The sequence below is a fragment of the Eucalyptus grandis genome, chromosome 5, assembly GCF_016545825.1.
Source record: "Eucalyptus grandis isolate ANBG69807.140 chromosome 5, ASM1654582v1, whole genome shotgun sequence".
Lineage (NCBI taxonomy): Eukaryota > Viridiplantae > Streptophyta > Magnoliopsida > Myrtales > Myrtaceae > Eucalyptus > Eucalyptus grandis.
Genome location: NC_052616.1, coordinates 22,498,584 through 22,513,147, shown reverse-complemented (window position 1 = coordinate 22,513,147; position 14,564 = coordinate 22,498,584). Strand labels below are relative to the sequence as shown.

At 39.4% G+C, this 14,564-nt stretch overlaps 1 protein-coding gene across 1 annotated transcript; it reads right to left on the bottom strand.

Annotated features, from left to right (window-relative positions):
- Positions 1-10: 10 nt before the first annotated feature.
- LOC104446419 (3-hydroxyisobutyryl-CoA hydrolase 1-like) lies at positions 11-13,694 on the bottom strand. The gene is made up of 11 exons (XM_039313454.1): positions 13,455-13,694; positions 12,415-12,478; positions 12,023-12,102; positions 11,798-11,896; positions 10,670-10,743; positions 5,331-5,342; positions 4,747-4,831; positions 2,469-2,590; positions 2,034-2,094; positions 1,768-1,866; positions 11-148 (listed from the first exon to the last, which is right to left on the bottom strand). The coding sequence occupies exons 1-11, from the start codon at positions 13,692-13,694 to the stop codon at positions 11-13; spliced, it is 1,074 nt and encodes a 357-aa protein (XP_039169388.1).
- Between the last annotated feature and the right edge of the window lie 870 nt (positions 13,695-14,564).

Here is a 14,564-nt window from a genome sequence, read left to right as displayed (position 1 = left end):
GTACCAAGAGTTACAGCTTTGCGAAAGCAGATGCAGGCAAGTTCGGTCTGGGGGGCAGCTTCAGCTCTTCCCAGTCTTCATCATCCACCTTGGAGAAGTAGACGTCCACCATCTTGTCAGTGACAAGGCCCATTCTAGTGGGTTCCCACTACATAAGAGAAGGAGAAAATCTTTGTATAGGAACTCATGACAAGGAAGTTAAATCAACGACAAATGATTACGAGACGATTTTTAATTTACTATTAAAATGACCATCTATTCTAGATTATAAAAAATCAAATAATAAATAATTATAAATTATTATATAACTTACTCCTTTAAGAACTTATAGTTTACAATAAATTGTTATTCTCATGATAATTCAAAAATTATTTTACTAACAAAACCCTTAAATGAATAGGAATGGACATCCGAAAATAGAAAGAGAATGCTTGTCAAACCTTTGGGTTCTATCCTTATCCTAGCTCCAGCCCTGCATTCAATTTACCGCCAAGATCACAGAACCTCAACAAAGTCTGCAGCCCCATTGCATCATCATGTGGCAAAGCGCAGTCGATTTACCGGCCTGAATTGACCATTTTCACAATCTTCAAACTATCAGCTCAATTCCCAATCTCTACTATCCAAAAGTTCAAATGCTCTTTCAAAATACAGAACCAAGGTGCTTTAACTTTATAAAAGTCCTTGCTGACGAGTTGTTCGCCTCGCATTGCATGGCAATCAATTTTCTGTGTTCTCGTACAAGGCACTGGCCAACAATTTTAAAAATATTTTAATATTTTTGAATATTTTTTTATTTTTCTCTTTTTATTTTTATTTTTATTCTTTTATTTTCTTTTTCTTTTTCTTCGATCCTTCTCTTATCTGCAATTGGCGGATCAACACTTAGAAGTCGCCCATGACCATTTTCACAATCTTCAAACAGGTCGCCCAACTGCCTCGGAGAACCCGGGAATAGCGAATCAATTCCCACTGCGCGATATCTCTAACTATCAACAAAGGGAGTGGGATCGGAGAACGGAGTCAGGACTGGCCTCGCGCCGAGCTGGTGGGGCTCGACCCTCGCCGGCCATGCTCTTTCAAAATAATGACGTGATTATACATACGGCGAGGTGGCAAGGTGCTTTGACCTTTATAAAAGAAGATGAGAAGAAAAAGGAAAAATAAAAAATAAAAGAATAAAAATAAAAATAAAAAATAAAAGAATAAAATTAAAATTAAAAATATTTAAAATATTTAAAAATATTAAAATATTATTAAAAATTGCACACTGATTCGCCAGTTGTCAGGTTTAGCAAATCGGCACTAAAAAAGGTTTGCACAACTACTTTTCCCAGAACCTTTTCAGCCCTACTATGAATTTTAGCAATTACTTGGTTCATCTATCCTATCACAGGTCTTTAAGTGAATTTGTGAATGACTTCCCTACGTTTTAATCAATATTGGTGGCCATTATCCAGGTCAGAGATTCATGCACGAGGTGTTGTTAAAGGCATATGCCTACACCTCTATATTTAAATCAAGCACACGGTTGTCATGATATCTGTTCCAGTAGGTAATCCGAGGCAATAAGAGAAGAAAAGGAAATTTCGGTTTTTCAGTAGAATGTTGATGTCATTCCTTCAGTTGACATCAGAACAAGAAGTTGGTCCACGCATCTTAGATGGAAATCGTTTGAACATATTCACAATTCACATAATCTATAAATTGTTAGCTGTATTAAAAATTGCACTGTTGATATTTCATCAAAAGATTCAGCAACCTCACCGATCTAAGGGAAATTTTAAGGCTTATAGGCGATGCTTTCTTTAGTGACCGAAGTGAGGCTTGGATCCAATCATCTACCTCATTTGTGGCTTCTTGCTCCTGCAAAAGGGACATCGAGGAAATCTTACATCAAAATAATGTGCACAGATCAGCATGGAGAGATGACACCATCAAAGAGCTTAGAGCTCATGCATGCACACATGCAGAGCCCTTTGCAGGAGCACAATAAGTACTCCAAATGGAGAACACAATCACCAACAGCTTACAAGAGCATATAGAATGTCTTCCACAGTTCTTCGTGAGAAGCACCTATTGATGACATCTAATCTGTCAAAAACATAAATTGAAACTGATAAATAAGACGTTGATTGAGAGTGAGTCAGCAGGGTGTGCTGCTAGCCACTCAAGCTTCTTGAGTTAAAGTTGGAAGTCCACACACGTGTTACCAGTACATAAAAGTGGGAATAAAGTCATACAATGTTGACACATCCTTGGTTGGGTAAGAATCCACTTTTTTCACTTGACTTCCATTCTTTCTTTCATGTTATTTTGTTCTCCATACAACCAATTTATCATCTTTTCACGTAATAAAATTTTCAAGGTTTCTTCGTATTTTCGAGGATAAGAACATTTGTGGACTGCTAGACAAAACCATACGGAAAACGCAAGAAGATAGTGGGAAATGGTAGGTTAAAACTAACCGATTGTATGCACTTTGCTCTTTCAACATAGGCAGCTCAGAGTATTCCCCAATGACTGCTGAAATTTTGGGTTGATCACTGGAATCTACTGAGTGTAGAGCAGCTTCTAGCGACAGCAATTCCTAAACGATGTCATGAATATACAAAAAGAAATCAGATAACCATAGGAAATGAGAGCAAAGATGAACGTCTGTGTCCAGCACAAGAATACAGGTAACTCTAATGAATTTAGTGTTGCCTTAGCATTCCCAAATTGGCAACAACAATTTGACTGAGCATTTTCACTTCTATCTGAGGTTAATTTTCATAAGCATTCCTTCTCATACATCTTTCTAAGATTCCATCCTTTACAAGAACTCAAATGCGATGATTTCCCCTCGACACTTTGAACTCGAGCATAGTCTATCCACATATCCCAACATAGCCTACTTCCAAACGGTCACATTTTATCCATGAAACATGAGGAGGCCATAGTTCGACAGGACTAAACCATCTTAGGTTGAACTTCTGATGCAGCTCGCATTGAAGACCAGCTCTCTCGACCAAGAAGATCGGCTCGCATTCAAGCTCGACGAAACCGAGAAGCTGTATTGACATCTTGAGTCCATCCCGGAAGCTTGAAAGACACCTTGAAGCTTGCATGATGCTTTTACTAGCTTATAGTTTCCATGCTCTTTACTATTTCTCCTATTTTCAATGCTTTGTTTTTATTTCTCCTAGTTTCAACGCTCTGTCTTTATTTCTCCTAGTTTCAACGCTCTGTCTTTATTTCTTTGACTATATCCAATCCCTTGTGCAAGACATACGACTTTTGATAAATGAAAAATTTTGTTTGAAGCAAGTATCGTGAACCTTGAAGAGTTCATATCCTTGAAAACCTAGAAGAGTTCATATCCTTGAAAACCTAGAAGAGTTTTCACTTCGTCCTTGAAGAGTCAGAGCTTTTCGAAACCTGCATCCTTGAAGAGTTGCAGTCATCGATCTAGAAGAATCGGTGCCCCCTTGACTTCCTTGGAGGCCTAGAAGAGCAACCAACGGAGTCTCTATCTTTTCCTGTTCTGTTCGTTACTTCCAACCCAATTTCGACCATCCTACAGTGCTTAATTCAAAAAACCAAAAATAGAGAAATTGTAGATCCAGAAGTCTTTGTTCATTTGGCTTTGGAATCAGGTCGATCCGATCTGTATCGACAAAGATACGACTGTTCTCCTGAGCTCGTGCAGTGCTGAAATTCCTGTTCGTCCCGTTTCCCGTGTGCGAGTCACTCTCCCAATCCTACTGCTTGAGAAAGCCTACCCAAGGCTTACATCAATTTCCCTGGTCTTACTGCATACGGGTATGTCGTTGAAGCTTTCTTCAATGCGCATTCACTTCTAATTCTTTCATTTGTGTGCATCCACCAAGAAAGCAGTTCTCTCAGCTACACTATTTAATTTCCACATCTAATATTTATCGTGCAATATTCAATGATATTCGAGATGTCACTATAGCTACTGGTATTAATGTGGTCCTTTATGGTTTCCAGCCAACATATAATGACTCCAAATGCACCTCACTATGGGGAAGAGAACCCACCCCCAACCCCAACCCCCAAACCAAACAAGACATTTAACCCAAAATAAAAAGGACATGAAAGAAATCATTTTCTTGTTGTGAAACAATATAACAAAATAATCCACCCTTTAGCTTCTGTCAATATGACAATCTTCATCTCCTCACACAAACAAAAGTAATGAGAACTATTCAGTGAGAACAACAGTCTATAAATATTAATGCTTGTACTAGAGAATAGCCATAAGCTATTTATTTTGCACTCCCGCAGACAATCAACAATAGTATCAAATTGATTCTTTCCATGATGGTCTCTATCTCCAACCTCGCCATTTCCCATGAAACATGATTCCGTGGAGTTATGTCACATTCACGCCTATGTAGCAATCTAAGCTCTTTTGTCTTATTTTGTTCCACCTCTTCTTTAACATTACCTTGATAAGCAATCAGACATTTTCCTAGCTTTGAGTATCTAAAGAAAGGACGAGGCAAGGTAGATGCTTTCTCGAATGAGTGCTAGTTGTAAAGGTTGTATTGGTCTTCTATACTTCATTTTTCCTGTCCCCAAATAACTCCTTGGCCTTTTCCTTTGGCAAAAATTCTCTAAAAACCTCTAGTGACAAAGATCTTATTGGTCTTTATGCTTTCCCCTTTCCCCTTTTTCCCCATGTAGCTTCTACATTCATCAAGCAGTAATCATAAAACTAAAGTAACAGCAGATGGATACCGCTGAGGAAACGAAGTGAGTTGCAAGGCCACATGCAAGCATCTCTGCTCCATCCAGTCTAGCACTAGTAAGACCAAGATATTCCCTTGGCATGGATAACAACAAAGCATGGTGGATTTTAATATAAAGACAAGACATTGGTAACAAGTGTAACAAAATACGAACAATCTAACTCGAATATGTGTGACTTCCCCAAGGAAGCAACAAGAATATTCGAGCTGAAATGTAGTGCGTGATAGTACTGCAAGATATATGAGCTGAAATCTAGTCCACAGGAAAAATGGTATGTCAAGTTCAGGTTTAGTTAACCCTTTGCCGTGCAAGCTCAGGCTGAGAGGCAGCTGGTTCCTATAGCGGGACTTCTCCCTCACCCTGTACTTACTCCTTACCCAGTAATGGGAGAAGGATCTTTCAGCTCTTCCAAGCCAAAGAAATCTAAGAGTCATAAGCTAAGCACCAAGACAGGGCCAATTAAAAAATTAAAGCGTCCAAACCTGCTGGAAGAGGGACTTGACGAATCACTCCTGATGGATACTCCAATCTTTGATGCTGTTGAATCCGACACTTGGGCTATGGTGGCTGGCCCTAAAAAGCCACCATCGGACAAATGAGGTTAATAAGTTGGAACTATCAGGGGTTGGGTAATCCCCTGACAGTTCAAGCCCTTCGGGTGTTGGTGGCCCGAGAAAAGCCTGACATCCTTTTTTTGATGGAAACTAAGAATAGAAATGTGGTGCTAAACAGTTTACAAAAATGTCTTAAGTTTCCAAATAGTTTTTTGGAAGAACCTTCTGGCCTTGCTGGCGGCCTAGCTATTTTCTGGTAGGATTCTGTTCACCTGACTTTGGAGCATCAATCCTCTGACTTCTTTGATCTTCTCTGCCTTATTAGGGAGTGTGGAATTTCTATGCGGCTCACGTGTCTTCGGGCGCCGACTCTTGTCTCTCTTCGGCTCCTGTTCTGGGATAAACTGAAACTCATTAATACTCATAATACTTTACCTTAGCTATGCATTGGAGATTTTAATGAGGTAATGTATCATTGGAAAAACAAGGTAAATGACCAGTAAATTTTCAACGGATGCATACCTTTCGAGATCTGGTGAGTGACTCTTCCCTCTTGGACCTAGACAGTAAGGGATGCTCCTATACATGGTGTAACAATAGAACATGAGATGATTTAGTTAAAGAGCGTCTTGACATAGCTCTCTGCAATATCTCTTGGCGTCTCACCTTTCCAGCTGCTGAGGTGATTGCTCTTCCGGCCATCGGTTCGAATCACAGTCCCTTGGTTTTACATTCCTCTCCAGCCCATCCTCGACGCCCAAGGCTTTTTACGTTTGAATCTTTTTGGCTGCAAGACCCGGAATGTCATTTGGTTATTTCAGATGCGTTAACTCAATCTCGGTCTTAGCATATTACCTTAGCTCAGAAATTAAGCCTTATTTCAGCGGCTCTTTCCCGATGGAGCAAAGCCAAATTCTCTAATGCCCATAAAAGAATCTCCGAGCTTCAATAGCAGCTCCAACTCCTGACCAACAAAAGAAACAGTCAATCTGACAAGCCTCGAATGGATGCTTTAAAACTTCAGATTCACACTTTATGAACTCAAGAAGAACAATATTGGGCCATGCGTTCTAGAGTCCAGTGGCTAAAATGGGAGGACAAAAATTCAAAATTCTTCCATGCTACCACCATCCAGAGACATCAACGAAATAGAATTAGCTTGTTATTAGATCAAGAAAATCAGTGGATCAGAAATGAAACAACTTTACAAGAAATGACTTAGCTTTTCTTCCAAAATCTTTATACCTCTGTTGGGCAACGCAATTATGGCCCCTTTTTAAGTCAATGCCCGGCAATTGTCACAGAGGAAATGAATAGTAAACTTATAGTTGAAGTTACCCCTGAAGAAATTCAGCAAGCAGTTTTTCAGCTTGGGGCATCCAAAGCACCTGGCCCATATGGTTTAAATGGTCAATTTTATCAATCTCATTTGGATATCTTAAAGGCAAAGGTCATTACCTCGGTGAAAGCTTTCTTTGACTCTGGTGTGTTGGATCTTGTTGTCAACAGAACTTTCCTTACTTTGATCCTAAAGATCTTGCAACCTGAAAGGCTGGACCAATTCAGACCGATTAGTCTTTGTAATTTTCAGTACAAAATCATTTCCAAGATTTTAGCCAACGGATTAAAGGCTCTCCTACCTGCACTCATATCTATAGAGCAAAGTGCTTTTGTTAGTGGACGTCAAATCTAGGATAACATCCTAGTAGTGCAGGAAGTTCTATATCAACTCAGAATCCGAAAAAGAAAAAGAAAATTTTAGGGGGTCCTCAAACTCGATATGCAAAAGGCATATGATCGTGTCGATTGGGATTTTCTCCGAGATTATCTAAAACAGATTGACTTTCATGCAGATTGGATCTACAGGGTTATGCAATGTGTCACGACTGCTTCTCTTTGTATTAAGTTCAATGGTCAGCCTCTTCAGCCTTTTCCTATGACGAGGGGTCTTCGACAGGGTGATCCCCTTTCTCCCTATTTATTTATTCTAGTAGCAAATGCTCTCTCATCTCTCATACATCAAGCTATTGCTATGGGAAACATTAAAGGTATTCAACTTACCCGGAGCTGTCCTAATCTTTCACACTTATTTTTCGCCGATGATGCCATTTTCTTTATTGAAGGAAAGCTGCTTGAATGCCAAAACTTGTCAAACATTTTAAATCAATACTGTCAAGGATCGGGATAGGCAATAAATCGAAATAAGTCTGGTATATATTTTAGTCATGGCTGTCTAGCACCTCTTCAGGAATATCTGGTCAGCGAATTGCGTGTTCCGGTGATCCACAAGACAGGGAAATATCTTGGCATACCTTCGGACTGGGGTAGGTCTAAAATAGAGATGTTTTATTGGTTATTAGCTAAGGTGAATTCAAAAATGGATGGCTGGAAAGAAAAACTAATTTCGAATGGTGGCAAGGAAGTGTTGATTAAAGTTCAAGGTGCCTCAATACGCTATGTCTATCTTTAAAATTCCCATTTCTCTTTGCAAAGCTATTGAGCAGAAAATTTCTAAATTCTGGTGGCAAACTTAGAGTGAAAAATTAGGAATGCATTGGAAAAATTGGGAATCATTGAAGAGACGTAAAGATGCAAGGGGTCTTGGTTTTCGAGATCTAGTGGCTTTCAATAAGGCATTATTAGCAAAACAAGCTTGGCGTTTGTTTCAAAACCCTGATTCACTGTGGAGTCGTATCTTTCAAGGGCTTTATTTCCCTTCAAAAGATTTCTGGCATGCAGAAAGAGGAGCCAAGTCCTCTTGGGGTTGGCAAAGCATTTTACATGGCCGTGATTCTATGTCTAATCATCTACAGTGGTCAGTAGGTAATGGCCAGCATATCCGTATTAGAGAGGACAAATGGCTATCTATGGGTATTATTGGGGGACCTGCAACGCGCAATGAACCTACTATGGTTGCTAATTTCATTAACCATGAACAGTAATCTTGGAATATCTCTTTGCTCAAAAACAGTTTCACCGATCAAATTATAACTGAGATTCTCCGAATATAGGTATGCCCTCAGTTTACAATTGATTCTTTAATCTAGACAGGGAGACAAAATGGCATCTATACTGTCAAAAGTGGTTATAATTGTCTACGATCAGGCGAATCCAACTTAGATCTTAACCAGGCATCTTCTTCTTTTACGCTACCCAGGCGTTTTTGGAATACTATCTGGCAGGTGCCGATGAGCCCTAAAATACGAATCTTCCTATGGTCTCTGTGCCATAATGCTGTTGCAACAGGTGAAAACCTGTATAACCGGCATATTTTATCAGATCCAACTTGTCACCTATGTCAAAATTGTGGTAGTCATCCTATCCCTGAATCAACAAAACATCTTTTCTTTCACTGTCTGTGGACCAAAGCAGTGTGGTCTCATCCACAGTTTCACATAAACATGCGACAGTTTGAAACTAACAGATTTGATGCCTGGCTTCAACAACTCATGTATAGGAAGGATTTATTACCTGATTTGGCTATTGTAGCAGCTATTTTGTGGCATATTTGGAAGGCCAGGAATGATTACATCTTTCGTAAACGACTCCCCAATCCTAATCTAGTGGTCTTCAATGCCATCGCCTACGATTGCTCTTACAAAACCTATAACTCCAAGCCCCTGCATCAAAATAAGCAGCCTGATTAGTCCACTCCTAATTGGAGCTCAAATCAGACTTAGCCTTTGCCAGATCTCACAGCCGCTGCCGAATCTGCTTATCCGCCCTTTTCTTCGACCCGGAGGTGCCCTTCTCATTTGCCCTCTGTATCCTTTGGCTGCCATCCTCCAGATCTGGGTGTACTGAAAGTTAATATCAACGGCTCCTTTCACCCGGGTTCTTCTGAAGGCTCCGTGGCAGGTGTTTGTCGAGACTCTGTAGGAAGGTTGATCGATGGCTTCTACCTTACCATCAACGCCGCCTTTGCCCTACAAAAGGAACTCCAAGCTTTCACATCTACACTCCGGTATCTGCTACAAATAGGATGATCTACAACTCACCTTATCCTCGAATCGGATTGCCTTCAGCTGGTTGACTCGGTTCAAGATCAGAATCGCTTTCCTTGGGACTCTCATGCTCTGTTTGTGGAAGCGGTAGCTTTGCTTCGTCTTTTCCAAACCCTAGAGGTGAGCCATTGTCAAAGGGAAGAGAATACGGTCGCTAATTGGGTCGCCCGAGCCCATGGGCTTCATATCCTCCCTCCCAATTGGCCTGAAACTCCCCCTCCCTTCCTTTTTTCTCTTTTATGTACGGATGCTTTAAATTGTTGTAATCCTCTTGCCAGTTAATACTATTTCTCCGTTCTCGTCCAAAAAAAAAAAAAGTTCAGGTTTAGTTGCAAACCAGGAGAATTTTCATTTGATAGAAAAGGATAAAAGATCATGGTAAACGACAAAAAAAATCATTATCCAGGTTGATGTATTGAAACTTAAACTATAACACTGGACTTCAGGTTAAAGATGTGCATATTAGATTTTTCCCTTTTCCCAACACTAAATTGAATGACATAGAATCTTAGATGCAAATTTATCAAAATCAACATTGGAAATCTCTTCAATACGTTCTCTTGTGCAATTTCTAACTGCTATTAACAATTCAAGTCAAAGCATCAACAATTTAATTTAGGTTTTGTAACGTCAAGATCCCAAAGCCACAAATGGAGTGCCAGTAAAAGCTCAAAACAATTGAATATAGTCACCATTGTGTGATTCATCCATCAGCTTTAAACATGGAGGAAAAGAAAAAGAATCAATGTGCATATTCCAACTGGGAATTTATCAATCTCCATAGAATCGAGGTTTAACCCAAGACACTAGAAATAAATTGTTTTCTTCTCATCACCCTCCAACCCCCAGGTATCAAAGTGTAAAAAGTGGATGGTCGCTAAAGTATGCTAACCCTGCAATCCATTAAGTAGCATTATTATGTATCATTTGTCGCCTCCATCAATTGCAATGTTTGTCCTCTTGAAATATGATTTGAGGAAAATTTCCTTGTCTCAAATTTCCCAATCTTCAAAAAATATGCTTCCCAAATACCACATCAACACAATAGCAAATTGGCTATATTTGTAGAATAAAAGATGAAAGCCCACCAGATTATGATTTGTTGATTCAAGAACTCAAATGTTTGGCTATCACCAAAGTTTCTAACTCATCCATAATACAAACTCGCACATTCACTAGCACTAGCAGTAGAATGCTCCACATAATTAACTACTAAACCTCTAACCAATAAGTATATCTGCATACTTCTAGAAGTTAGAAATTTTTTTTATCTTAATTGAATATTGACGCGTAAGGCTAGATATGAAGATAAAGTGCCTTTGCCTATTTTGTTGGCCATTACCAAAATGTCATGGGATCCTTGACAGAAAATATGAGGAACCTATGTTAGGAAAGAGACCTAGAGCTGTTTCGGGCATAGCAAAAACCTGCAACGAGATTAACCGAACTATGCTGGATAGAAAGCTGCTGGGAAATCTTGATAAGAATGGTGTATAGGGAACAAGAAGCTGGACAATCAACAACCACAATAGCACCCACCAATTGCTTGCTCGCATGAAGCACTCAAATTAACACATCCGTAGTATTGGTTAGATACTCTAGGTTATGTAACCAATTGCATAACAAGTAGTGAAAGTTACTGAAAAAATAACCATTACATTTTCCACAAGCAAACGGCTGTTTTAAGAATTACCAATAGACATATCTACCCAGCCTTATCCATTAAGCAAACAACAATTTCAATCTTGATAAGGGAGGTCAACTGAATAGACCTTCTTAAGTCACTATTTCAAATAATATATAGAAACATGTAAGTCTTATGCATAGTAAATTTATGATAGTCCTACATTAACTTCTGTGGAATGTTGCCCCCCTAGATACGTATATTATCCATATACAAAGCTAGGGAACATTCTCTATTCAAATATACGCACTTGTTACAGGCTAAGCCAATTCATGGAATTCTCAGATGTAGCCTAAGAAGGGAAAATGGTAGGTTGTGCTCCATTGTATATTCTCCCTAATACCACTATATTTCAACGACACTGAAGTTTTTCATCCATGGTGAAAAATTAGGGTCTACGCTTCAGGAGTCTACAACAATGCAAGTTGCAACAATAACCACTTCATTACGTATTTTCCTTCGCATTCAATAGTTGATCTTTTCTCAACTAGAATTTAAAACAAGGAACATATGTCCTATTCTATGGGAACTGTCGGTTATTAAAAACAATTTCACCAGCAATTTTGGAAAATACTTAGGCTGCAGAGCAGCCATAACAAGTGAAATGGCAAGTGAGATTAATGACATCAGCAAAACACCTAAGGCAGAAGATTTTCATTTTTAAGATATCATTTAAATCAGACAAGCTGAGAAGTAACCTGTGCCCCACCACCCACCGTTGATTGCCACAATAGAACATTCCCAACCTAACCAAAACAATAGGTCTCCAAACAAATAAAAAGGAAATGTAAGCCAACAAAAAGAAGCAATATGAAATTCTCCGTTGCTACTCGAAAACTACCATGGATGGAAAAACCAGTCCCTGCTCCCATGACAATGCCATTCAAGATCGAAACCTTTAGTAAAACCAGCAGTGGTAAGTAAAATTTCACATAAATATCCATATGAAGATTCCTTAGATATGGTAACATCAATGTTGATATTATGAACTCCCAAAAAGATACACTGTAGTATCAGATCACCTGAGGTATACAATATGTTGCCATCAGATAAAATAATCTATACTCCTTTCGAAAGACGCTTGCACTTGAATTCCAATATCCTAACAATTTATACAAACCAACATTGTCAACAACTTACGTTTTCCAAGTCCAAATGAACACCATATGAATTGCATATAAAAGAGATCATGCCTTGGCTGAAACCGATAGACAACATGATCACTTTAAAATATTAATGGAAGATAGATTGGTAGGATTTTACTCTAATGACATATGAAACTTCACCTTAAGACAAGTGGAAATTGTATGCTTAAGTGCATCCACTTATAAATGGGATATAAGTACATTTTGGCCATATTTTTTATATTATAGTCAGTATGAGATGAACCATAAAATGATGAAAATGTATGTACCATTGTTGATATCATGCACAACAACTACAACATCATCAGCAGCATAAAAAGCTCTCCCCTTGCCCTACAGAAAAAGAAGTACCAACAAAACAGTTATCACCAAGCTAAGAAAATATTCGAAATTGCAAAGGCTAAGTATGAAAGAGGAACATGGTAACAGAAAAAAAAAATGGCCATGAGATCTAACATTGTCAAGCTCTAATAAGGTCTTGCAATCTAAAGGAGCCAACAATCATCTCCTCAACGAATCTTAAAAGCCAGCAAGGCCAATCTGACAACTGTTCTTTAATGCGATGTGGAACTTGTGAAAAGTATGGTTGTGGAGCCTAAATATATGGAGAATTTTTTTGTAGCTAACAAGAATTACTTCAATCACAGACATATTTAGGTTTCTTACTTTTCCAAATGAATGACCAATGCAAAATACATTAACAACCAACAATAATGTGGAAGCTAGAGTACACTTTGCAATTCAAAACCAGACATTTGAGGCCATCCAAATCCAAAATGCTCTAGAAATCGGAGTAAGTACACTATTAGTGTCAAAAGTTGTGTACATCACTCACTTTGGTGCCAAAAGTTTATTTTGGATCACTTAAGTGCAAAAAAGTTTGAAAAATGATCATTTTAGTGCCAACTCCGATAAGATTGATCGAAAATATGACGTGACACTTTTTTTATTAATTTTTGAAGCTGATGTGGCTCGCCAGAGAGTACAGTTAGCATCTAAACCACAAAATGATGTCGTTTGGCATCTTTCCCCCAAGTCGAAACCCTAAATTCCCAAATTAAGATAAAGAGAGAGAGAGAGAGAGAGAAGGCATGACAACATCGTCTTCTGCCCCGAAGAACAACACCAGCTCTAGCCACTCCCTGAGCAGAGCCCAATCCACCATCTCCATATGCATCCTCTTTGTTTCCCTCGCCTTCCTCATCTTCTCTCTCTCCACCTTCGACCCCTCTTCTTCCTCCTCCTCCGCCCTTGCCTCTTATTTTTCTCGAGAGAAGGCATGGCAGCAGTGTCTTCTTCCTCGAAGAACAACACTAGCACTAGCCACTCCCTGAGCAGAGCCCAATCCACCATCTCCATCTACGCCCTCTTTGTTTCCCTCGCCCTCCTCTTCTTCTCTCTCTCCACCTTCGACCCCCATTCTTCCTCCTCCTCCTCCGCCCTCGCCTTCTATTCTTTTCGAGAGAAGGCATGGCAGCGTCGTCTTCTTCCCCAAGAACAACACCAGCACCAGCCACTCCTTGAGCAGAGCCCAATCCACCATCTCCATATGCGCCCTCTTTGTTTCCCTCGCCCTCCTCGTCTTCTCTTTCTCCACCTTCGACCTCCCTTCTTCCTCCTCCTCCTCCTCCTCCTCTGCCCTCGCCTCCTATTCTTCCCATCGCTTCTTGCCCGAGAAACAACCTCAGCCTCTCCTTGCTCACCTAGTCAAGCAATTATGACGAAGGCTGAGCGACGGTGGCCAAGCACAGTGGCTGAGAGAGCTAAGTCGGCGTTGGGCGATGATCAAACCAAAAAAACCCTAATTTCAATCCCATATGCGCTGTGCGGCGTCGTTTTTGTGAGGCCATCCACATATAATGGCAAAATGACGTCATTTTCTTAAGGAGGACGGAAAACGACATCGTTTAAAAGCCATGTCAATATATTTTTTAAAATATGTTCTTAAGGAGGACAGAAAATGACGTCATTTAAAAGCCATGTCAATTTTTTTCTTAAATATAAAAGCCACGTAATCATTTTGGCCGAAATCTCTCGCTAATGGCACTAAAGTGATCGTTTTTCCTCCGATTTCACACTTAAGTGATCCGACAGAAACTTTTGGCACAAAAGTGAGTACAGTACATAACTTTTGGCACTGATAATGTACTTACCCCACATAAATCTATTTATTTCTCATTTCGTGTACCACTAGTGCCCATGTTTATGATAAATAGGTCTTAAATGCAGTCAAAGAAGATAACAAAACATAATCTACCTTGCTGCTCAAGTATATAACAAACTCAATTGAGTTGTAACCGCCATAGTGGCACACTTGATTGGGTTTGAGAAATATCAGTCTTGTATAATGATTGGAATGTCTCCTGGTCTAATGCATAATTATACTCCCAAAGGAGGTGATTGTGTATTAGTTTATGGA